The sequence below is a fragment of the Desmodus rotundus genome, chromosome 2 (assembly GCF_022682495.2).
Source record: "Desmodus rotundus isolate HL8 chromosome 2, HLdesRot8A.1, whole genome shotgun sequence".
Lineage (NCBI taxonomy): Eukaryota > Metazoa > Chordata > Mammalia > Chiroptera > Phyllostomidae > Desmodus > Desmodus rotundus.
The window spans coordinates 2,599,782-2,626,011 of record NC_071388.1 but is presented as its reverse complement, the minus strand read 5'-3'; the positions used below and the strand labels follow the sequence as shown (position 1 = coordinate 2,626,011).

The window sequence follows — 26,230 nt, the reverse complement described above, 5'->3', positions numbered from 1 at the left end:
GCTTTCTTTCGGAAGGGGAAGGTTCAGGACATAGCAAATTGCCACACGGAATCAAATCTGTGGCATGAGTGAGCCACCACCCCCGCGAGCTGCTGGGAGGTAGGAGTAACATGCATAGCGCTGGTATGGAAGCTGCAAAGGTTGTACGGAGGTAGGAGAGGCAGCCAAGTCCCAGGGGCAGAATGCGGCTCCCCAGCTCCATCTTAAGGGGAAAGTACAGCTGCTAATGAACCACATCCCAAAATCAGACACAACATGCTCCATGTTTTCCACCGCTGCCACGACAAAGGAAGTAGGCAAGAGACACGCAAGAAACCAAATCGTAAATTTGCCTCTGAGTTGTTTCAAATTATCAGTCTTTTGAGTCTCCAATTTAGCTGTTTCTGTTTTGGTTTCAACAGGTTTAAGAGGAATACTAGAAATAAAAACTATAAGGCAACATAACTTTAAGCCCTTCAAATGGGTTGTTAAATAACAAAACAATATAGCTATACTGGCTTGTGATTTTTTTACTCTCCACATTAACTTAAATTTAAAGTAGTAATGGAAAACCAAAATAAAAAATTAAGACAGAAAGAAATGTTCTTACTTAAAAAAGTAAGAATACGTATTTAAGAATATGTATTTGAAAAAAGGGCTTGTGGAATAAGATCTAAAATAAGCATCTGGAGAAGCCCCTCTGTGGCACAAAGGCAGCATCAATAAGTTAAACACAGTAAGAGCGACTCACACCACATTTTAAGGGTGTTCTCTTCAGCAATGGCAATAGCAATTGAATAGCCAACGTCATCTATAAATCATCTAGATATTTATCAAAAATCATCCATTAGAGTATCACTTTCTAATAAGTGAACTTTGTTTTGAGAGTCAAATTTCTAAAAAAAAAAAAGAACTCTTCAGATTAAAGCAGAAACCTGGACTACTGTCTGGGTTCAGAAGATACCTGACTACTTAACAGCTTATATTCCAAGAAACTGTTAAAAAGCACCGCATGCTAGCACATGATGTCATATTCTTTTTGCTTAAAATAGTAGCACATCATAGCAAGAGTTAATGTGCTTATGCCAGAGATGAAGAACCTACAGCTGTGCTTCCCATACTTACACACCATGCGTACTCATACGTGTACAGGTGTAGAACATACATACAGCACACGCACACACACACAGTGTAAGCATGAGAGCAAAGTGAAGAAAATCACTAAGTTGGCTCAAATAAATTTCCCCTAAGAGCACTTTCCTAGAACTGTACAACCGAGAAAAGTTCATTACCTATTATTCTGGAAAAAAAAGAAAGGCACAAATATCTCAAACTCTAATGACTAGACAGTTTGGCCTACAATCTCAATTCAAAGGTCAACTAAAAATCTCAAATATGCTTCCTAATCTTTTTCTATTTTTAGTAAGAAAAAGAAAACAGAAGTCCTGCTTTTTCCTAGTTACAAAAGCTAAATTAGCCAAAATCAAGTATAAAAGATTTTAAGTTAGAAAATGAAAGTACTGGGGAAAAGTGTAATATCCAATTTTTTGTAAGAACATAATTACTAAAAATTCCACTATCTACTTAAATCTCAACTACGTGATCGCTGTTGATGATGGACAAGCTGCCTGCAATCTGCTTTCACCATGAGCCAGTGTTCTTAAGATGAGGGGGGTGCAGTCACCCTGAAAACCCAGACAAGAGCCAGGACGTGGTAACCACCCCCCCATCCCCACGAGCTCTGGCAGTGTCCAAACTTTACTGGGTGAATGTGACAAAGCCAACCCCCTCTACTGGCCAGAGACAAGGCAATTACTCTACTGAGCAATAAAGCTTTAAATTATGAGGTAACAAAATAAAGATCTACATTCAAGGACAATCCTGAAGGTAAGAAGTGGCACACCACTTCTTAGTTTTAGAAGAGAAAAGTCCCTTTTTAGTAGTCCCCCAAGAACATAGGAGAGGTGAAGATTTTGGAGGCCAGCTTTTGGAATCCCACCTGATGTGGTCATCAACAGACAAAAGGCCGGAGACAATAAACATGGGATTCCGGTGAAAGACAGATGCCATGTCAGGGCCACTCGCTCGCCACAATTTATAGACGCCAATTCATTTTTACGTTTTGGATTATATACTGCTCATCTGTAAATGTGAAGGCTTTCACGAAGGCTGACCAACCAGCATAAATACATTTTTCTGCCTGGGATTAAATATCAACTAATCATCTAGCCAGTTAGAAAAATTAGAGGGCAGGACATACGTGTGGGAAGACGCAGAATAGTTACCTTCAGCTGATTATTGAAAATATCAATCTCCTGTAGTTTTGATCTAGTTTCTTTCTCAACTTCATCCAGCTGGTCTCGGAGCTGCTGACGAGCTAGTTCTTTTGCTTCCAAGGCTCTTTTGAGTGTAAGAAGTGAATCTCCTATTTTAGGAAAACATTGCGAGATAAGAAAAACAAACTGGCAGTGAGGAAAATGGTTTTTCATATTCTTTCAGGTAAGGAAATTCCTGTCAGTAAAAAGCAGGACAGGCAAGTTTAAAAATAAACACCTACTGTGCAAGCTGTTTTGCTGAACTTGCTTTAACTGGTCACTGAGTATCTGTTTTTCTGGAATAAGCCTTCCGAGCATCTGCTGGGAGTCCTGGGGGGGGGGGGCGGGGGCGGGGAGGAGGAAAACGACAGTGAGTAAAGGGGAGACTTCCCTGTCAGGACTGAACAGCCAGCCAGGCTGAGAGGCACAGTCAGCTTTCTGTTCCTCAAGGGCTCTTCCTGCCCCATCCCAAGTCCTCTGGGGGTGAAACTACATTTAATCACTAGTCAGAGTGATTCCTGTTTTCTGCCCAAGGAATTAACTGTTTGCCAAATGCTTTTCATTCAAATAGAATTAAGACAGTCATAGCTCCCTTGATATTTCTTAAATTTTTGTTGACTTACTGCCTGTTAATAAGCTTTAAAAAATGTACTCAGTGAAGGAAACTAAAAGTGACCATCTCTCAGCTGGGATCAAAAGTGACTGCAACGACCCTGTGGCTGGTAAACCGCCTCGGTAGTTGAACAGAAACTATTCTGTCCTGAACTTTGACACTTAATAGGGCTCAGCTGAGGTTTACCACGCACCTTAAGCTGAAAAACAAATCAAGGAGATTTTTAACCACTGGAATCTTAGCTGCCACAGGTTTTTCCACCACCCGGGACAGAGCTACAATTTTAACAAGGCCCACAAAAAGTCTTGAGCCAACCATTTAACTGACATAAGAAAAAAACCAAACCACACGGTAACAAGGTACTGGGAGTTTTCACGGATGACTTGTCAAGCACTGTGTTAGCTCAAGTTCAGCTGAAATTATCCTCAGTTGGTGCATTTCAGTAAAACGACAGCCTTTCCAGTGTATAATAAAGAATATTTAACTTCTATTTTTACCTTGAATTTTAAAAGAAGATCTTATAATTGACTTTTGGTTGAAAAAGAGAACTACCTTAAAATTTCCATCACAGGTTAAATCCTTTGTGGAGCAACCGTCTTTAGATACAGACTGGCTCGTGTGTTACAAACCTTTCTGTGCTATTTGAATGGTAGAGAGATTTCTTAGCTGAACAGAGAGGATTTGGAAGCATCTTCTCATATGAATAACCCACATACACCCCCCGCCCCCAAATCTGGACAAAACAGAATATACGAATCAGACAGTTTTCCCAAAAAAGCCAACTGAGCTTCTCTGATCTTCCCTAAACTGAGGCAAGACCACATACCCAATACCAGGGTTTCTTTTCGGAACCAAAACAAACAACTAAGTACCAAGATGAAGCCTGGCTAGGATCACTCAGCTCGTCAGATAAACGTGGCAACCCGGGTTTGTAAACTAAGTCAGTAAGAAGGGCTACCTGGCTCATCTGCATACCAAGTATCTGCGATTCCAGTAAGGAAAGGGAACCAGGGCGTCCTTACCGACTACGCACCTGGGTTTCTTCAAACTGTTCACTTCCCCACTTTTTCAGGAACCCTGATTTGTATTTTAGTATCAATGAATGAACACGCTAAGTATCAACCTTTCATGAAAATGTGTTTGGTCACAAAGCGTTTAGTGAGCTAATAAATTTTCCAAGGGAATATTTTACGAAACTGCTCATAAAGAGTTAATGAAAGACATAGAGAGGTAGAACATAGAAGAATATACTTTTTAAAAGTGTGTGCATTTTTTAATATTTTCCATCAATTTCTAGCAGTGAACATCTGATGCTATTCACCTTATGTCATACCCCAGTATCTCCTTCTGATTAGGACTTCAAAGTACATCAAACAACAGGACAGAAATGGAGGAAAAACACACACATTTAGACAAATGATAGATTTCAACACTCGTCTCTCAGCAGCTGGAGGAAGTCACAAGGACTGACGCAGAAGACACAAACGCGTGAGTCAGCCTGATCTGACTGGCGTTTAGGGCCGCTCCACCCAACTACAAGGCAGTGCACATTCTTTGGAAGTGACACGAAATGTTCAGTAAAACAGATCGCATGCCGAGCCATACAATAAGTCTCAGCTAAGTTGAAAGGATTAAAAAGGATTGAAACCATAGAGTATGCTCACAGATCATAACATAAATAAACCAGAATCAGTAAAATAGCTGGAAAAAAATCCAAGTATTTGGAAACTAAACAGCACAACTGTAAATAACTCATAAAAGGGAAAATAACAAAGGAAACAGAAAAAGACCTTGAACTGAGTATGAAGACACAACAAATGAAGGACCTGTGCGGTTCCGCCATGGCGGTGCCTAGAGGGTGGCGGCTTACAGCCTTCACGCCAGAAATGAGGAGAGGTCCAAAGGCAGCACTATAAGCTTCCACCTTATGAAGCTAGAAATAAGCAAATTAAACCAAAAATAAATAGACATAAGGAATAAAAAGCCTTGGTACATTAAATAGAAAACAAACATACCACAGAGTGGAGTGATTGAGCAAAAAAGAAAAAAAAAAAAGAGTAAAGAACTCATGGCTACTGCCAACAGCGTGGTTTGTGGGGGGTGGGGGGAGTAGAAAAGGGTGTAGAGAGAATACATGGTAATGGAAAAAATATAATGAGAAAAGTAAAAAAAAAATCAATATAACAAACACACTTCTAGCTAGAGTGATGGAGAACAGAAGGAAGGGAAGGAAGAGGGAAAGGGAGCCGAAGAGGAAGAGGACAAGATGGAGAGGGAGACAGAAGAGAGAAATTTTCGATACCAGGAATGAAAGAAGTGGCATCATTACAGATACCACAGAGTTCTAAGGAATAATAAAGAGAATATTGTGAACAACTTTATACACATAAATTTGACTACTCAGATGAAATGGATAAATTCACTGAAAGATAGAAATTATTAAGAGATTCAAGAAGAAACACAAAATCTGAATAGCCCTGTATTTATTGAGTAAAAGTTGCAATTAAAAGGGCCACACACAGAAAGGTCTTAATCCACAAAGCTTCACTTTTGAATGCCACCAAAAATTCAAAGAAGAAATACCATTTCAACACAAACATTTTTAGAAAAAAGGAAAGAAAACTCTCCAACTTACTTCTGTGTTTAGTACCCTGACACCAAACCCAGACAAGGACAGTTAACCTCACACTGAATGGGAGACACTGAGCCCTCCCCTGCGGAGACCAAGAAGACTCTCACCAGTTCCATTCAAAACAGTATTGGAGGTTGTGATCAGTGCAGTTAAGAAAAAAACCCACAAGAAATACTTAGGGATAAACTCTACAAAATATGTATAGGACTCAGACACTGAAAACTGCAAAATACCATTGAGAAAAATTTATAACAACCTAAATAAAATTGAGAAATATACCTAAGACTCAATATTGTCAAGTTGTCAATCCCTCCCAAATTGATTTACAAATTTTATGACACAGCAATCAGAATTCTTGGTGTCTTTGTAAAAACTAAGAAGCTGATTCTGAAACTTATGTGGAAATGTAAAGGACCTAAAATAGCAAAAATAATTTGAAAAAAAAAAAAAAGAATATTGAAGATCTCACAGTAGCTGATTTCAAAAATTATTAAAAAGCTACAATCATCAACAGACTGAGGTACTGGTGAAAAAACAGACGCAGATCAACGGAACAGAATGCAGTGTAGAAAAGACCTTTGGAAATACGGTCAATTGCGTTTCATCAGCTACCAAGGTAATTCAGTGGGAAAAGTGATACTGTTTTCAATAAATGTTGCTAGAACAAGTAGGTAATGATATGGAAAAGAATGAACCTCACCTCTTACCTTGTATTTATATAAAAATCAACTTGAAATTCATCATAAACCTAAACTTGCAAATAAAACAACAAAACTCCTAGAAGAAAACGTAAGAGAAAATATCTACAATCTTAGGCAAGTCAAAGATTTTTTTAGATAGAACACAAAAACCATGAACCATGAAAGAAAAAAATTAACAAATTAAACTTCATCAAAATTTCAAACTTCGGCCCTTTACAAAACATTACTGCAAAAAAAAAAAAAAAAAAAAAAAAAAAGGCAAGCCACAGACTGGGTAAAAAGTATTTGCAAAGCATATATCCAACAAAGGACTTGTTACAAGAATAAAAAACTCTCTAAGATAACCCTGTAATAAACGGGCAAAAGATTTGTTCACAAGACATACACAAGAAGATACATGCCAATACACACATGAAGTGATGCCCAATGGCATTAAGTCTTCAGGGAAATGCAAGTTAAAGCCAAGTGACATGCTGTTACACACCAAGCAGAAATGTTAAAATTAAAAATGGTAACAACACCAGGTGCCGGCAAGGATGAGGAAAAATTAAAGCAACAATACACTGCTGGTGAGAATGTAAAATGGTACAACCACTTCGAAAACAGCTTGATAGTTTCTTATAGGGTTAAGCATACACTTATATGACACAGAAATTCCACTCCTAAAACTTAACCAACAGAAATAAAACCTATTTCCACATAAAGACCTATAAATAAATGATCACTGCAGTTTTATTCACGGAAGTCCAGAACTGGGAAGAACCTAAATGTCAATCAAAAGGTGAATGGATAAATGAAGAAATACTACTCACTGATGGAAAAGAATAAACTAATGATTCACTCAGCAAAATGGATGGCAAAACCATCATGCCGAGAAGGTGAGATAGAAGTTTAAAGCTCAAAAATAATGATACACAGAACAGTATCTACATGAATTCAATGCCCTCTCCCAACTCAACAACTGAAACCAAACAGGTGACATTACGACAACTTGGTGTCAACTTTGCATAGGCAGTGAAATGGAAGTAGCACTCCATTGTGCCCCCAACTATTTTATTTATATTCATATATACACACACACACACACACACATATATATATATACATACATATATATATATATATATATCTCCCATGCTCCCCCTAGATATTTAAGCTGCACTTCTTCATTGTCACTGTCATGGAAAAGCCAGAGTCCGATGATGGACTACAGGTCCTACGTGACGCACCCCACCAGCTCTTTGCTGCAGCTGCGGGACATGGGCACCGTGGTTTCTAGACCCAGGGCTGGCTTTGCCTGACGATCACACCGCTTCACCGTTCATCTCAAGCCTTTGCTCGGAGGGAGCCTCACAAAGAGGCCTGTCCAGACCACCTTATCTACAAATCATAGCCCTCCCTCCTCCCAAGACCATCTCTTCCCTACGCACTCTTCGTCGTCTGAGAGAGGGCACACTGAACTTACTTGGTCTGTCTGCCCTGCAAATAGAAGGCGAGGGTCTTACCCCCGCTGTTCACTGCTGGTCCCTCAAGGACTCTGTCTACTTCATCGTGACTTCCCAGAGCCTAGTACATGGTAAATGCTTGGTGCTGACTGAGCTTTCAAGGCACAGACTTCCTCACCTGCAACTGTTGCTGCAGATGGGTGATTTCAGCAATTCTCAACTCTCTGGATTTGTTTGTACTCTCAATTTCTTGCCTTTGGGTGGTCAGTCGACATCTGATATCCTGAAGTTTTCCTTCAAGTTGATTCTTTTTATCATTCTTTAACAAATGAAAAATAATAAGTATTATTACCATTTTGATTGTTTGATGTTAATATATTCCCAAAGCATAATCAAACTTAACTCACAAGAGCTTCTAATTCAAATTCCAAAGTCTTTTTCTTTGCTTTCAGGACAACTATGTCTTCTTGTTCTTTGTTTCTTTGGTTTAATAGCTCTTGTCTTCGATTTCGTTCCCATTCAAGCTGCCGTTGCCGTTCAAGTTCTCGTTTTGCAGCCTGTTAATGCGACACACATTAAAAGCTTTATTGATGTTTCAGTTCTTGTGCTATACAATGTCTCTTAACGCTAACAGCTCGGAAGTCTTTTCTTTTAAGGATGAAATATTTTTAAACATTACAAGAAATTCTACTACAAAAGAGCAAAACAAAACTTATACAAATACAGTATTACTTCTAAGGGAAAAAGAGAATGTTTATAACGGTTATTATATTTACATAAAATGAGAACAGACAGGCTCATTTGACTATTAGAATTCAACTGTTTTTGCCTTCAATGCTTGATGGGCCAAATAAAATTGTTCCTCCTTATTTACTAACTCATAAAGAGCAAAAAATGTCTTAAATCTAGTAAAATCAAACCAAACACCCAGAACTGAAAAAACAAAAACTTTCTTCCGTCATATGACAAAGTAGTAAGCCTCCCCCTCTTTTTGAAAGTTTGCATTACATCACTTCACTTTCAGGAAAGACCTACATTAGTGCCTGTTTTCACTACCTGAAAGAAATCTGAGAGGATTCTCGCTTTTACGAAAAAAAAAGAAAAAATGAAAATAGCACGCAGTGCTTGTTCTGCAGGGAGCCGTTATAAAGGCAGCACAGCCGGAGCAGCGAGAGCGGCGCCGCCCAAACCCTTCCCTGGGAACCACACTCAGCATCTCAACAGCCAGCCGCCAGGGCTCTGAACTGTGCCTGTGAGCATCTGTGCTCCACCTCCACTGATTCCGTGCATCGTCGGCAACATGTGTCCGTCCTAAGGTATCAGAAAGGCCTAAGAGAATTCATGAGGGTGTTTGGCTTAGTATAAAACTAGACGTAATTAAGCATATTTGGTATGATCCGGTAGGTTATTTTATGGGCCTGGGAAAATTCAAACACTTTCCCTGTAAATTAATAGCAATTGCTTCTACACTTTATGCCATTTAAGTGTATGAGAAGTTTTATAGGAACACTAATCTTAAAAGTTTGTGACCTTCATCACCCAAATCATTCATCTCCTTTTTATCACAGCAGATTCTATAATCTCTCTGGCAACATCAGCTCTCTTTCAAAGCTGACTCTTTGGCAGAGCCCCTGGTGTTCTTTGGTGCAACTGCTTCTTATGTGCCTGACCTCCAACTACCCTACAAATGCCTGGCACATGGTAGATGCCTATAAATAATTCCAAATAAGTACTCTAGATTTTTTTCTTTTTCTTACATTGAAGAAGGGAAGGTTATCTATATTTTGGTTGTTCATTCTGGAAATTAAAATCCCATGAGGACCTGCATGAATATAAGGCAGCTCATGGCTACAAGTTTTCTAAAGCAATCACCAGAAGTTGTAACCAAAGTATTATTTTTTTTAATTCCACATCTTTAAAATATATTTCATTCACACAAGAGAATCATGGCATTGCTTCTGTAGCAATATACTAAAATTAGAAAGACAGACAAGAGATCAGCTTGGCCCCTAGCCAGGTATGGTACCAAATTTTGGAACCCTTACATAGAATATAGGGAAGATTTCCTAGACATACTTTTTAAAGTGAAAAAAAAAAAGGAATAATATTAATATGATGCAATTACAGTGGTTAAAAACAATGACACTAGTCAGGCCAGGACGGAGGCAGAGGTGAGCAACACGGCTCGCCTCCCCGCAGAACCACAGCAAAAATTACAACTGCACTACAAAACAAGTATCACCCAAAGTCATCAGAAAATTCAGCTGTATGGAAGTCCGACAACCAAGGAATTAAAGAAGCCACATCCATCCAGACAGGTAGGAGGGGCAGAGACACAGAGATGTGGAGAGGCACGGAGGCACAGAGATGCAGAATGGGCGGTCCCACACCCACAGATGGTAGATAAAAATTGGGAGGGATGCCGTGGGAGTGAGAGGCCCCAGCCCCAATCCAGATCACCCAGCCCAGGGTTCTAGCACCAGAAAGATAAGTCCCCATAACCTCTGGCTATAAAAAACAGTGGGAATTGGGGGTGGCAGAAGAAACTGAGGATTCTCAGGAGTCTCCTCTTAAAGGGCCCACAACAGACTCAGGACTTACACAGACTCACTCCCTCTGGGCTTCAGTACCAGGGCAACAGCTGGAAGGGCACCAGTGCCATACAGGGAGAAACTGAAGTGACTGGCATCAGGGCAAGTGCCAGGAGACAGCTTCCTCCCGGACAAAACCCCAGAGGCCAGGCAGTGGCACGGTCCCCTCTCTGAGCCCTCTCCTACAGAGCCACAGAGCTGCAACTTGAGTTGCCCTGCCCTGGCGATTACCTAAGGTGCTGCCCCATCCAATTTACCAGTGCACTTTTCTATAATAGGCCATACTAAGACAGGGAGTCAAAGCAGCTCTACCTAATACACAGAAACAAACACACAGAGGCTGCCAAAACAAGGAGGCAAAGATACACGGCCCAAAGGAAAGACAAGAACAAAACTCCAGAAAAAGAACTAAATGAAATGGACATAAGCAATCTCTCAGATGCGGAGTTCAAAAGACTGCCTATTACGAAGATGGAAGAACTTACTGGGTACTTCAACAGCATAAAAGACCCAGGCAAACAGGAAGGTTACACTAAGTGAAATACAGAAAAATTTACGGAGAGCCAACAGTAGAGAGGACAAAGCCGAGAATCAAATCAATGATTTGGAAAAAAAGGAAGAAAAAAACATTCACTCAAAACAGCTAGAAGAGCCCTGGCTGGTGTGGCTCAGTGGACTGAGCGCCAGCCTGCAAACCAAAGGGTCGCAGCTTCAATTCCCAATCAGGGCACATGCCTGGGTTGGGGGCCAGATCCCCAATAGGGGGCGTGTGAGAGGCAATCATACATTGATGCTTCTTTCCCTCTCTTTCTCCCTTCTTTCCCCTCTGTCTAAAAATAAAATCTTCAAAGAAAAAAACAGCAAGAAGAAAAAAGAATCTAAAAAATGAGGACAGGCTAAGGAGCCTCTGGGACATCTTCAAAAGTACCAACATTTGAATCATAGGGATGCCAACAGTGGAAGAGAAAGAGCAAGAAACTGAAAATGTATTTGAAAAAAATAGTGAAAGAAAACTTCCCTAATTTGGTGATGGAAATAGACATACAAGTCCAGGAAGCACAGAGAGTCCCAAACAAGATGGATCCAAAGAGGCCCACACCAAGACACACCATAATTAAAAGGCCAAAGGTTAACGATAAAGAATCTTAAAAGTAGCAAGAGAAAAGGAGACAGTTACCTACAAAGGAGTTCCCATAAGACTGTCAGCTGATTTCTCAAAAGAAACTTTGTAGGCTAGAAGGGACTGGCAAGAAGCATTCAAGCCCCTGCTGATGTAGCTCAGTGGTTCAATTCCCAGTCAGGGCACATTTCTGGGTTGCAGGCCAGGTCCTCAGTAGGAAGCATGTGAGAGGTAACCACACATTAATGTTTCGCTCCCTCTCTTTCTCCTTCCCTTCCCCCCTCTCTAAAAATAAATAAATAAATTGTTAAAAAAAAAGTATTCAAAGTGATGAAAAGCAAAGACCTACAACCTAGATTACTCTATCCAGCAAAGCCATCATTTTGCTGAAGGGCAGGTAAAGAGCTTCCCAGAGGAGGTCCCAGAGGAGGTAAAGCCAAAGGAGTTCATCATCATCAAGCCATTATTATATGAAATGTTAAAGGGACTTATTTAAGAAAAAGATCAACATTATGAACATTAAAATGGCAATAAATTCACAACTATCAACAATTGAGTCTAAAAAAACAAACTAAGCAAACGACCAGAACAGAAACAAAGCCACAGATATGGAGATCATTTGGAGAGTTATCGGTTGGGTAGGGGAGAGGGGATAATGGGACAAAAGGTGCAGGGATTAAGAAGCATCAATTGGTAGGTGTGAAATAGATAGGGGGATGTTAAGAACAGTATAGGAAATGAAAAAGCCCAAGGACTTATATGTATGACCCATGAACATGAATTAGGTGGGGCGGAATTGCTGAAGGGAATGGGGGGGTACCGGATGGAGAGGGGCAAAGGGGAAAAAATTGGGACCACTGTAATAGTATAATCAATAAAATATATTTTAAAAATTACACTAAATCCCCAACTTTTTTTTACCACATAAACCTTTATATTTCTATATATGTACATAAATGCAGAGAAAAAAGCCTGGAAAAATACTTAACTGACAAGACTATCTTATCAAAAACTCATACATGAATGCTTGTAGCAAAATTGTTCATAATAGCCAAAATGTAGACACACCCAAATGATGAATGGATATGTAATGGGGTATTACTCAGCCATAAGAAGGAATACAGTACTAATTCATGCTGTAGCTTGGATGAACCCTGAAAGCAGAGTATGCGAGGGCCAGCCACAGAAGGCTGTGTACTGTTGACTCCACTTACAGAAAATGGCCAGAGCAGGCGAACTTTTATGGACAGAATATAAATTAGTGGGGGTTAAGTGCTGATGGGAGAGGGAGGGAAGGGGAGGAGAATTGCTTAATGGGTAAGGAGTTTTGTGGGGTGAATGTACTAAAACTACTGAACTATAAAGAAATGAAGGCTCCTAACCCATTACTTGAACAGTTCTGAAAGGGGTGGGCTGCCCAGCTCACCTCGCGCCGCTCCACCTCCTTGCGCCGCTCCTCCTCCCGCTGCCGCTCCAGCTCCCGCTGCTTCTCCAGCTGCTTCTCCAGCTCCAGCTGCCGCTTGCGCTCCTGCTCCTGGCGCTCGCGCTCCTTGCGCTCCTGCTCCTGGCGCTCCAGCTGGGCCAGGCGCTCCTGCTCTTTCCGTTGCTGCTCCAAGAGTGCCTGTCTTCGTTTCTCCAGTTCCAGATTGCCACGCTCAAAGTTCTCACGCTTCTTATCTTCAAATGTGACTTTGAAACAAGAAACCAACAAGGATGAAAAATCGTGACATCCGACACGCCTCCGTAGAAGGAAAGACTCAGTGGCACATTAGAGAATTTGTGGTATAAATGGACGCCAGGACCCTCTAAGCGTCCTTTCTGCCAGTATCTGGTTAGTAAACACTGTGACAATGCCCTTCACCTAGCTCCTGGACTGCACAGGCTCCCCTCCACGATGGATGCTGTATCACGGTGTTCAAAGCTCCAAATGCTGTTTCCATTAGAATCTTGCATCATCTACAGCAATCTCCTCTCCCTCAGGTTAACTCTACCCTCTCCTTCTGCATGACCTTGATTCAGCAACTGACCCCCATCCCATCTCTCCTGTACCGTGAATTCCTCCCTCTCTTCCCTTAGCCTATAGTGACACAGATGTGTCTATTCTAACAAACAAGACCATTTCAGAAAGTGGAGGCGAAGTATCCTGTTTCACACTGAAGAACAAGCTGTGCCCTAATCATTCTGTACATCGCATTTAGTAAATATTTCTTTCTAATCCATTATTCAATTTCCTTCTTTGGGAACACCAATTATGTATTTTAGGCTATTCCCAAGTCAATCATTTTTTTTCCTCTAATCCTTGCTAACACTTTATTTACATTCATTTTATTTTACTCTTTTTAAAGAAAAATCCCATCCTCCATGTCCCTTACTAGTTTTTCAGCAGCATCCATTACTCAATTTTGTGTTTTCCTCCACACTTCTCCTGGGACCCAACCCCAGCCAAGGGAAACCCTCCCTGCCAGCCTGTGCAGCACGCATTCCCACTGTCCCCAATCTATCTCGAGAACTGTCCCTTCACATTTTGTCTTGAGCTCTGCAGCTGTGAGCATCCTCCCCGCATTCCTGTCTGGCCTTCACTGCTCTCGACGGACCTTCCTTACACGCTGTAGTCGGGCATTAAACAGCAAAGATGGCAGGCACGTTCCGGTTTTCTTGTTCTTGCTCTTTTAGTGATGTCAGGAGGCAGCAGCCCCTTTACCGGTCACCTTAAAACTGAGTCCCCTCAACCTCAGAAAGGAATGAAGTGCTGACACATGCTATAATGACTCTCAAAAATATTACGCTCAGTGAAAGAAGCCAGACATAAAAGGTCACCCATTGTACAGCCAGAATAGGTAAGTCCAAAGAGACAGAGAGCTGACTGGTGATTGCCAGGGCTGGGGAGCAGGGAGAATGGGGAGTGCCTGGGCATGGAGTTTTCTTTTAGGGTGATGATAAAGTTTCAGAATTAAATAGTGGTGGTAGTTGCACAATATTGTGAATATACTAAATGCCACTGTAATGGACTGGACATGTGTTTTCCGCCCCCAATTTGTACGTTGAAGCTCTGGCCCCCCAAACGTGATGGTACTTGGAGAAGGGGCCTTTATAAGTAGGTGTAAGACAGGTTGTGAGGGTAGGGCCCTCATGATGAGGTTCACGGCCTTGTAAAAAGAGGAAGAGACAGCGTTGTCTATTTCCCTGGCACATAACGAGGAAAGGCCATGTGAGGGCCCCGCAACAAGGCAGCCGTCTGCAAGCTGAGAAGAGAGCCCTAGCAGGAGCTGAATTGGATGGCACCGTGATCCCAGACTTCTGGCCTCCAGCACTGTGAGCAACACCGCCGCTGTGCACAGCACCCTCACCGCAGTACTTTATTATGGCAGCCCAAGCTGACTGCAGTAGCCTCCGAACTGCACACTTTCAAATGATCAGTTTTATGACTTTTACCTCAAAAAACCCCCTGAAAAGTCCTAATACATCTTTCAAATTCCAATATCTGGCCCTAGTTCTGGTATACAGGCAGCACATAATAAATGGTTGTTGAAAGAAAAAAAGCACAAACAAAAAGTTGACGTTCATTGCCTGTTCAAGCTTTAAGTGTCTACCACCAACAGAGAAAGAACATGGAATGTGCCATATTCCAAGGGTTCCTGTGCTTATTTGCCTCTGAGTCTTTGTTCCCATTAGTATCAACCTGAAATGTTCCTCCATCCCACTCATAATAACCTCCTTCATCTTCCGGTTGAACTCGACTGTGCCCTCGACCACAGGGTGTAACTCCTGGTGTCTCTGCCAGCCTGTGATGACCAGCCAGGAGTGAGCTCGGCCTGCTCCTGCAGCACTGTCCCCAGGAACCCACCACACCGTGCACTGCCCTGGTGGCTGTTCACGCGGATGCCGTAAACCCTCAATTACATCATAACCTTCTAGAGGGTATGGGCCATATATTATTAACCTTTAGATTCTTCACTGTACTCAGCACAGTTGCACGAAGAATATTTTCACTAAGTGATTTAACAGTGAACAAAAAATAATTTAGTTCAAAGAGGATACTGAGAGAACTAGGTCCTGAGAAGGTCAATTAACCACCAAGCCCTTGAAATGTAGCAAAACAACACTAACAAAGTATTTAACACAAAGAGACTCCATCATGAATTTCATTTGCTTCTTAGTATCAACTATTATCACATCATTAAAAACTCATAGTCACCTTAGAATATTTTAATAGTATGATGAGTTTATCATGATAAATGAGGATTATTTACAACAGGTTCATATTACATTTAAAATAGCTTCTTGTCATTAAGGAGTTTTCAATTCTCCCAAACAATATGAGAAAATAACAGTAGCAATTTTACTTCCTATTCTTGGTGATTTTAAGCAATCTCCTTAAAGGCTTATCAACTGGAGTGCTATACAGATAATATTCCTAAATTTTCTGTTTACTAATACATAATCTGATTTCCATTTAAAAGCTACAACACAGGTACATTAGCAGAGTACATAATGTTCTTATTTCTATAAACATATGCAAATCCAAAAGTGCATTAAAAAGTGTCTTCTTTCTAAGGCTAGTTAAAAGAATACAGCAAGAATGTCAATAAAAAGCCAGATTTATTTCTACCTCTATCTTTGCCTTAGAGATAGAAGACCTATAACATGATATAATTCAAGTATCAAGACTGCCATACCAGGTAATTTCTTTTCTAATTGTTGTTCATCTTCTAAAACTGGTTCCTCTGGTAACCTCTGGTCTGCCGAGGTTGAGCTTATGACAGATACCCCACTGCCCGATCGGACTCTTCTGTGGTTATGAGAAAGAAGAGAAGAGAAACAAATTAACGTAAAGCTATCCAGGTGGAAATGAGCAAGTTATGAAAAAGAATTTTTAATGATTATCTATATATCATGGCACAGTGAAAAAAAAGATTTGATCCTCATCATTTACAAAGAGTGTTTTTTTTTTTAATGAATATTTGAACAGCATCAGACTCTGAATGCCAAGCTTGTTCAAATGTTCAGAACCACAACCAAAATTAGGATAATTCCAAAGAAATGAATTAGTGAATAACCATACAGTGGCTAGAGCAGTGCCCAGGACATACATAGTAAGTGGCAGCTGCTACTACCGTCACCCTTCCATAGGAGGTTAAATTCTGTCCAGGGAAGAACAGCGGATCAGCTAATGGTGGGGAGGGGAGGGGGTGGTCTCTTTTTCTTTATAAAGTCTCTCCATTTTACCTCACTTCTTCATACACCCATGAAATGCCTACCCTTCAAAGGCCTTCAAACAAAGCAGTTAACTGATTTGTTTCACTTTATACATTAACCTTGCTTTTTAAAACTGACTACCTCTTTTAAATTATGGGGTTTTGGTTTTGTTTTGTTTTAATCAGCTTCCAGTCTCTCAGAGCGCTTCTTAGGGCTGGGGTTTCGCAGACCAACTGCCCAGCTGCCGTCTCTCGCTGCAGTCAGTGAGCACAGCTGGCCCCTGGTCCATGCGTGGGCCCGCAGCGGTGGCCATTTCTCGTACTCTTATGGACACTGTTCTCTGCTGTTCTGCCTGACGTTCCAGGAGTTAGTACAGAAATTATCTTCTTCTCACTCTTCTTTGTGCTGGTTAAGATTTCCCATTTGTCTTTTAACACAGTCATTCGGGAGGGGTGCTTGGGGGGGTGTAGGTGGAGGACACCAGTCCCTGCAGACTTCTCCCAACAGACCCTGGTCTGCTCTCTTGACATCTCTACTGAGACTAGGCTGCAGATAAGGAAAATTTCCTTCAGTCGCCTTTCTGATTATAATTTCTACATTGCCAGCATTTTGTTATCTCTCGAATGTGTAGAATTTAGAGACAGAATCTTCTTGCTTTATTTAAAATGTACAGGTTGACATGGATTCACTTTGCTAAAATTGCTGGTGAGGTCCAAATATATAGATTGGTACAAAGATCACCAATCTTTCGATGTTTTCCTAATACAGGCAGACCTCGTTTTACTGTTCCTCGCTTCACTAGCTTCATGGGTATTGCATTTTTTTTACAAACTGAAGAAGGCAAGACCCTCTACCAGCAAAAAGATTACAATTTGCTTTATTGTGAGGCCTGCTTTATTGTGACTGTCTAGAATGGGGTCCGCAGTGTCTGCAAAGCCTGTCTGAGCTCAGTAAGTACTTAAGGAACACACCCAGGATTAGCACAGGACCCAGATAAGAAGATTTGCTTGCATTCCTGGGTATCTGATTTACTTGCCAGGACTAAAAATGACTATGAGATGTAGAGCCAACAAAGCCAAGTTTGAAATTCACATACTCAGCACACAGTCTCTTGTAAAAGCCACATGTTCCTTACCTAAAAGAAGGCGGAATGTACTCTGGAGGCAGGACAGGCGGCAGTGGTTGGCCAGACATAGCTACGTCAATTAGGTGCATAGCCAGGATAAACTCTTCTGCTGTGAGCTTTCCATCTTGATCAATGTCAGAAAGATTCCTATTCAACAAACACTTAGTTGTAATCTAGTTTCATGGAAATGTGTACTTGTTACTATTCATGCACGAATAATTTAAATGTCCTATTTTCTTATTTTTACTGTAGGCCAATTGAGTCTCTCTGTGCCTCAGTTTATAAAAATAGTACCTATTCCACACTACTGGTGCAAAGATAAAATGAGACAATCCATATAGTTGAAATGGTGTTCAGCATTCAATAAATGTTACCTATGACATAATTACACTCTCCTCAATCCTTGCAAGCCCATTTACAATGTATCGTACTTATATTCTATATGTACTTAAATACTATGCTCAGCAAACTAGTGGGTCAAACTAGTATGCTCAGCAAACTAGTGGGTCAGATAGTAAATATTTAAGCTTTGCAGCACATAGTCTCCATCACACTGAGTTCTGCCCTAGTGGCAGGAAAGCAGCCACAGACAACATATAAACAAATGGTCAGGGTTGTTTCTACCGTAAAACTGCATTTACAGAAACACGTGCGAGCTCGCTGGGCTCCGCAGGCCAACCCCAGATCTAGGCCTACACGGTGGATCCTTAAGGCCTCCAGCCACAGGTAAGGTGTTTTCTGCTCTTTAGTCTCAGAATTCAATCCCCACAATTCTTCATAATCAACTTGCTCTAGCAGCTATTTAGAGTAAACAGATTGTTCTAGCAAGTCCAAGAATGTAATTATACTTGACTTGTGGACACCACGAGAGGATGCAGAACAACATCCTGAGAATGTCAATAAGACAGATGCTACATTGGGAAGCTGGCTTGGCTGACGCCTTGAATCAAAACGCTCCTCTTAAATCTGAAACTTCCTCAGGTGGCATAAACTCTTTTTTGTAAAGGTATAAAATATCCACCCAGTAACGTTCCCACCTTTTAAGAGCACGTCCTACAAGTTGTGAACACACTGTCTGTATGATCACCATGATGTACAGAAGAGTTTCAGCACCGAAGTCCCCCAACTGTGCAGTCACCCCTTCCTCTGCCCCCAGCCCCTGGCCACCGCTGATCTCCTTTGTGTCCCTCTAGCTGTGCCTTTTCCAGATGCTACACTCGTTTTTAAACAGAACAGAGGCACAAATGAAAACCCCCACCTGCTCTGCCTTGGCCTCCCCTTTCCACACCCCATTACTAGCTACTCCTAGGTAAATTCAATTAGAAGGCAATGCAATTCTTACCCCCCCAATCTGCCTAAATAATGGTTTGATTCTATTTAAAACATCTTTTTATTGTGTAGGAGAATATAATAAAATCCTAGTATGAGAAGTCTGAAGTATTTTTTTCAAAGAGGGCAGGTTATAAATGAGAAACTTAAACATTTCCATACATTCTAGGATGATGAGAACTTAATAAACTGCTAATCAACCTCCATAAATGTTAGATCTTAAGTTTATACTTCAGAGGGCCCTATCCAGACCTACATATAGCTGGAATATCCGGTACATATCCAGACCTACGGAGGTCTGGATGTGCCTCAGACATACTATGTCTATTAACTGGTCTATTACTGTGCTACTACAAAAGGCGGACCCTTTGGTACAAAGCAGAAGGGACCAGGGTCGGGGACAGGGGCAGCACTGGAGCTCGACCACTTGGGAAGCAACCACATCACTGTGCTCTGCAGCGAATCACGAACATGGGCTGGAAGCAGGTACACGTCAGGTTTACTGTCCGGGCAGAACCATCGCCTAATGCACACCTGAGATACACACTTCCTCAGACACCATTCTGGTTAACATCTACATGTAAGGAATCCTGTGGGATCCAGGCAACGCTCAGCCACGACTGTTGAAGATCATTACCAAAGAGACAAAGGCAGCGATGTGCCTCCTGATGAAAGTGCACAGTCTCATCTCTGATGTAGTCTTGCAAAAAATGGGGAGGGTATATTGGTCAATTTCTGGAGACATTTTTGATGGTCACCTCTGGGGGTGGGGTCATGCTACAGATATCTAGTATGTGGAAGCCAGAGATGCTACCAAAAGACTTACAATGCACCAGACAGACCCCCACAGACAACTGTCAGGCCCAAAATGTTAATCACGCTCAGCGGAAAAAACCTTGCTCTAGATGTGATTCGCAATCACAAAGATTACAGGAATGAATTAACATCACAAGGAATCAATCATCAAGAGTGAGACTCTAAGAAGCTACAGGACAAACGATCAGGGTTTTTTGGGGGGGGGGCGGGGGGGGGATGGGGGGAGGGACAGGTTGCGAGGCATGGAGAACAAGACTAGAAGGATTTATAGGTTAAAACAGCCTTAAAAGAGGCATCAACCAATTCCTGCAAAATATATTTATTTCAATCAACCATAAAAAATTATGAGGCAATCTAAGGAATTTGAACACTAACTTAAGAATTACTATTAAAAATTTTAGGTGGACTAAGAGTACTATAGTCATGTTGAAAAAAAAACACCATCTCTTCTGGAGATAAAAGCTGAATTATTAGCAGATGAAAATGATATAATGACTGAGATTTGGCTCTAAATAATCAGGAAAGTGGAGAGGAGAACCAGGACTGGCCATGAGTTGAGACTTATCTAAGCTGTTTTATGAGTTCTTGAGAATTCATTATATAATCTCTTTGCTTTTGCAATTTTTAAAATCAAAAGGGGAAAATATAAGACAGGTAATCATTACAAGTCATAGAAAAATTAAGCACATTCCATATATTCATCTCTACAAATAACAGTATTAATCTAAACACTGATGAGGTCCTACTAATTTAAGAAATAACGTTTCCAGCCCTGGCTGATTTGGCTCAGTGGACTGAGCACCAGCCTGTGAACTGAGAAGTCACTGGTTCAATTCCCAGTCAGGACACATGCCTGGGTTGTAGGCCAGGTCCTCAAGTGGGGCCTGCCAGAGGCAGCCATTAGATGTATTCCTTACATGTCGGTGTTTCTCTCCCTCTTCCTCCCTCCCTTCCAAGAATAAATAAATAAAATCTTAAAAAAGAAAATACCGCATTAAAAAACAAACAAAAAAAGAAACAAAATTTCTACTTTATACAAACCAAGGAACTTTTCATTCCTTACCATATTGAAGCCAGCTGTGCCTGTGGTAAACTTGATTGCATAAGAATCGTTCTTGCTTGGGGACCTAGAGAGAAGCCAGGAAAAGAGTGTGAAGATGAGTCAGCGAGCTGTTGCTGTCCGGAAGGCCAGTGTTCCGCACTTAGTGCTATGCAATCCCCGGTGATCACAGTGCGTTAAACAAGGTTTGCTAGTACTTAAGAGGCTTTTCAAAAAGAAAGTCAAACCCCAGTGAAGAAGGGAAGAAACACACAGCACAGTACAGCACCTGGCACATGACGTTTGTTAAACGGATAACTAATGAAGAACGAGTATGTGGAAGACTAGTTTCAAACCATAACCTGCCCTTTGGTCCAGATTACCGTCTCTGTTAGAATGAGGCTTTTATTTACAAGGCTGAAGCACATTCTCTCTAAATTCAGCATCTTTTGCCACCAGCTGCTGCCTCCACCATGACAAATACCAGACAAATTCAAGAAGTCTCAGAGAATTTTAGAGGACGACGGGACCGCAGCGAGACCTCTTCTAACCATTTTAGTACAGACTTAAAAAAAAAAAAGTGACTGGCTCGAGGTTGCACAAATGGCTAATATCACAGCAATTAAAAAGAATTCCTGGAAGTGCAACTCTTCTCTCAAAATCAGCTCTCACTTCTTAAAGTACTCATAAATATCTTCATTTTGGGAATTAAACTAGCCTTCGGCATGAGACAAAGCCTGCAATGGAAGCTTCTGCGTGTTTCAATAAACAGCACCAGGGAGACAAACGTCTCATTGCCAGCACGGCCTCGTAAGGTGCATGGCTCCAGGATGACTGATGAACCACGGAGCGGAAGGCCGCAGCAAGCATGCTGGGAACACTCCTGGGTACAAACTGTTGCTTCCAGCTATTTCTCTTTTCATATGGCACCTCACCAAAAAGCAGAGAAGTGGATGTTCTTCCACAGCAAGCAGTAGTGGCTAGGGATCTCTGGGCACCGCCGCCAGGCTCCAGCACAGGAAGCTCCAGAGAATGTCAGAAGCAGCCCTGGTGAACCAGAGGCTGTGGGCGCTGGCCCTGCTTCAGTCTCGACCTTGCTGAGGGACCTGGGGCAGGCAGTTTCCTCACTTGCTGGGCCCCAGGTTTCTCATTTCAGAAGTCCTCTCCAGGTTTACAAGTCTATAACCCACTTATGGTATAAGGAGCCATAACATGGAGCTTAGCACGGTGCTAGCACATAGAAGTGCTCAATAAATGGTAGTCAGTACTACTGACAATATTCTAACTTCTACTTACACATAAATCATGGGCAAAAAAACCCCACACGAGTCTATATGTATGTATTTTCACATGTGTAGATGTATGTTTGCAGCTTAGTTCATTTCCATACTGGAAATGGTCAAGTAAACAGCACCCCAAAAGCCCCTCTTAAACTCCCCTCGATCATCCCTTCCCACCAAGCGGAGCGTGACTTCTAATGGCATACTGTGTCAATGTCAAGTCTGGCTTATTTTGCCCAACACATTATTGTACTTTGCTGTCGGACATAATCTGAACTCCTATACAGTGTACCACAGTTTGGAGCTACTACAAACAGCGAACATTCTAAGTTTTGGTGAACATATGTATATGTTCTTACGTATATATTGGAAACATCTGGGAATAATAAACAATCTTTATTAAATCGATGGGAAAGTTCTTAAAGGTTCTGTGATATACTGGAATGAAAGAAGTTCACTGATCATTTTATTTAGTCTCCAACGCTGCATTTAGAATTGGCAGCATTAAAGATGGATTAGCAAAACTTTAGTGAATGCTTTAATCTATACTTGTAAAAATTCTCTTCACTTCAGAACTATATTTAAACAGTTAGTAGTTCACCTACTCCCAATAAAAAGTGTAACAACAAATGGAAAGAACTAGTCCCAGACCTGGCTATCACCAGACACGGATTCCAGGCCTGACTCCTCCCACTCCCTAATGTGACACTGACAAGACTACTTCCACTGAGAGGAATGTCCTTCGTCTCTGAAATGAAGGACATGATCTAGAACTGGGACTGGCAAACCACGGCCCGCAGGGCACATTGGCCCACCACCGTTTTTATAAATTAAGATTTATCGAAACAAAGCCATGTCCATTCATTTAAGCATGATATATGGCTGCTCTCATACTATAAAGCAAGTCGAGTAGTTGCGACTGTATGACCACAAGCCTAAGGGGTTTACTATTGTGCTTTACAGAAAGAGTGTGTTGAGCTCCGCACTAGAAGATCATAATTGTGTTTTGCAATTCTAACGCTTGACTCTATACATCCTAAGACAAGGTTGTGAAACATTAAAAGAGATGAACATTTAAGGTAGCCTCTCAGCCTAAGAGACCAGCATAAAATCGAGCTCCGAGTACGCGAACTATCCTGTGGACGCCTACATTCGTAAAAGGATATCAGTTTTGGGGTACTGGCTAAGAAGGAAACACATAAATGTCAAGTTCATAAATCCTACTCTGGGCATTTGTGTTAGGGTAAGGAAGCATGAATGGAAAGGACAGAGAATTAAATGAAGTTAATGCTTTACATCAAACAATGGCTTTGACTTCTGTGATTAATACATGAACAGCCAAACTAGCACGTTCATTACTTCGGAATGCAAGAAGACAATAAAACACCTCTCTGAGAAGAGGGATAGCACTCACAGGAGTCTGAGAATTCTGCAGGGACTCAGAGAGCCCTGATTAAAGAATGAGCCTGCTCTATTTGATAAGACTGTCTCTTTTAAGAGTGTGGAAGAGCATACACGTCAATTTGTGAAGGAACAAGGGGCACCCGCCTAACCAGGTGTATTTGTCCAGTCAACCCAGGAATCAATGGGGGGAATTGTGCCACCGCTGCATTAGCTTCATGCCACAGTGGACAAGCTCATGCCACAAGCTCAGTTCTTACTTTCTTCCACTCAGGGCCAATTGATGGCATCTGCAGGCCCACAACACGCTCTCAGAGGGATAGCCACCATCTGACGGCACCCACACATGGGTGTGAAAGTAAAGCACGGCAGTGCTGAGAAATTCCTCTGAGCTCCAACAGTACGTTTCCAGTGGGCACAGGCCATAGGCTGCAGCAGAGGTCAGCTAGCCTGCAGGGTATGTGCAGTTCTTGGAGCACTAGCTAATTCCACTCCCCTCCAAAACACACGGGAATGCAAGCGACTGTAAGTGACCCAGACTGTCTTCTAACTGGTATTAAAACATTACTCCTGCACTGAAATGGTGTTCGCAACACTAGGCTGTCACATCTCCAAGGCTGAGAACTGTTGCATTAGATTAAGAAATTACAATTACATGGAAAAATGCTTTTATACGTTTTTTAAAGATTTTATTTTTATTTTTTAAATTTAAAAATATTTTATTTTTGGTCTATTACAGTTGTCCCAATTTTTCCCCCTTGACCCTACTTATTTATTTTTAGAGAGAGGGGAAAGGAGGGAGAAAGAAAGGGAGAGAAACACTGATGTATAAGAGAAACATTAATTGGTTGCCACTCGCACACCCCCAACTGAGGAGCAGGCCCACAGTGCAGGCATGTGCCCTGACTGGGAATCGAACTGGTGACCTTTCAGTTTGCAGGATGACACCCAACCCACTGAAACACACCCATCAGGGCACTTTTAAAGTTTTAAGTTCCTTTAAAACAAGAAACCACAAAACAAAAAAACTATGAAGGAACAAAAGTAAGAGATTAAGAATATGAAATTATATATTTCACTTGGGCCCCTTTATATTCTGGGACCTTTTCTCTACTCTTCCTCTTTAAGCTGAATGAGCGACTACTTTGGGGGTTCAGGAGTCATGTAATTATTGTCACCACTGCGATGGTGACAATGGTCTTTGCATCTCACCCACCTCAACAAAGCAACTCTACTTCCATCAACAGTCCTGTGCAGCCCAGCACATACCCGTGTAGTGATCTCTCGTAAAGGGAAAACACACTGAATTTTATTTATTCCTATTTTTAAATTTACTGTAATGAGTTATTCTATTTGACACGACTATACAAAGATCTAATTTGAAAGTAAAATACCTACCTTAAATTCTTGCCAGGACAAAGGAGTAATAAGTATGCAGATAAACATTAGCAAAATCTGCTCTTTCCAGTGTATTTCAAATTTTACTTCCTGCCTCAGACATTAAATACTCTACGTACTCAGGTGCCTGGGTTATCTTTGGGTTGAAGACACTGCATTTCAGTCACAAAACACACACCCTACCAAAAAAGAATGCCTACTCAGTGTCGCATCTGAGTACTGTCTTCATTAACTCACAGCAAATGCCAACCGCACTTTGAAGAAATGTTTTCAGAATCCCTGGCCGTGTAGTTCTGGGTCTGTATGGAGCACTGGTATCAAACACACCAGGTTAAACAGTACTTAAAACTACACCACTGAAACTGCCTTCAGGGCCTAGAGGAGCTGGGCAGGTTTTTCACACTGTGTGAAAAAAAACACCAGGAGTGGCACAGAGAGAATTTAGGTAGACTTAGAATTTGTCCCTTCAGTTATAAATAGATGCTTGAGATGACTGCTGAGATCTTTCATGTGGATGGGGGTTCAAGATTGGACTGGAACCCTTTAAAAGTCTCCCCCAATCCTGACATTGTTTAAACAAGAGGAAAAATTTCTGTTAGAAATAAAAACCACAATGGTAAGTGATAACAAAGAGAAGATAGTGGGAATCCACCAAGCAGTGTTTTGAGTTACATACTGGTGCTTCTCCATCCCAAGAAAATAAAACTCACCCGCCTTCCCTTTCGCATCTGTTACAGGCAGTTACATTCTTCCCTTTTGCACTTAATGTTCCTATCAGATGTCTCTCTTTTCCTTTATTAAAATTACTCTTTGCTTTATAACTCTGAGAAATTTGAAGTGTTTAATCCGTCATTAGAAAGGTTTCTGGACAGTATCCTAAAATCTGTTCTACTGTTCTGACGTAGATGACAGAACCTTTTTTAAAAAAAAACCATTGAGCCCTGGTGGGTGCCTCAGTTGGCTGAAGTGTTGTCCCATACACTAAAAGACAGTGGGTTTGATCCCCGGTCGGGGCACAGGAGGCAACCAATTGATGTTTCTCTCACATCAATGTTTCTTTCTTTTTTTTTTTTCTTTTAAGTCCTCACCTAGGGACATTTTTTGTCATTGTTTTTAGAGAGAGAGGGATGGAGAGAGAGAAACATCGACTGGTTGCCTGCCATACGTGCCCGGAACAGGGATCAAAACCTCGACTAGGTGTGCGCCCTGACCAGGAATCAAACCCACAACCTTTCAGTTATGCGACAAT

At 41.4% G+C, this 26,230-nt stretch overlaps 1 protein-coding gene across 8 annotated transcripts in view; it reads right to left on the bottom strand.

The window, feature by feature from the left end:
- Nucleotides 1-26,230, bottom strand: part of ITSN1 (intersectin 1) — a 173,688-nt gene that overhangs the window by 80,973 nt on the left and 66,485 nt on the right. For all 8 annotated transcript variants that reach the window (XM_053916815.2, XM_053916824.2, XM_053916819.2 and 5 more), the window contains 8 exons: nt 20,927-20,990; nt 17,728-17,865; nt 16,073-16,185; nt 12,823-13,085; nt 8,093-8,242; nt 7,864-8,004; nt 2,537-2,624; nt 2,265-2,404 (listed from right to left, as the gene is read on the bottom strand). In XM_053916815.2, coding sequence (XP_053772790.1) covers nt 2,265-2,404; nt 2,537-2,624; nt 7,864-8,004; nt 8,093-8,242; nt 12,823-13,085; nt 16,073-16,185; nt 17,728-17,865; nt 20,927-20,990 — 1,097 coding nt within the window. The remainder of the gene's footprint in view (nt 1-2,264; nt 2,405-2,536; nt 2,625-7,863; nt 8,005-8,092; nt 8,243-12,822; nt 13,086-16,072; nt 16,186-17,727; nt 17,866-20,926; nt 20,991-26,230) is intronic.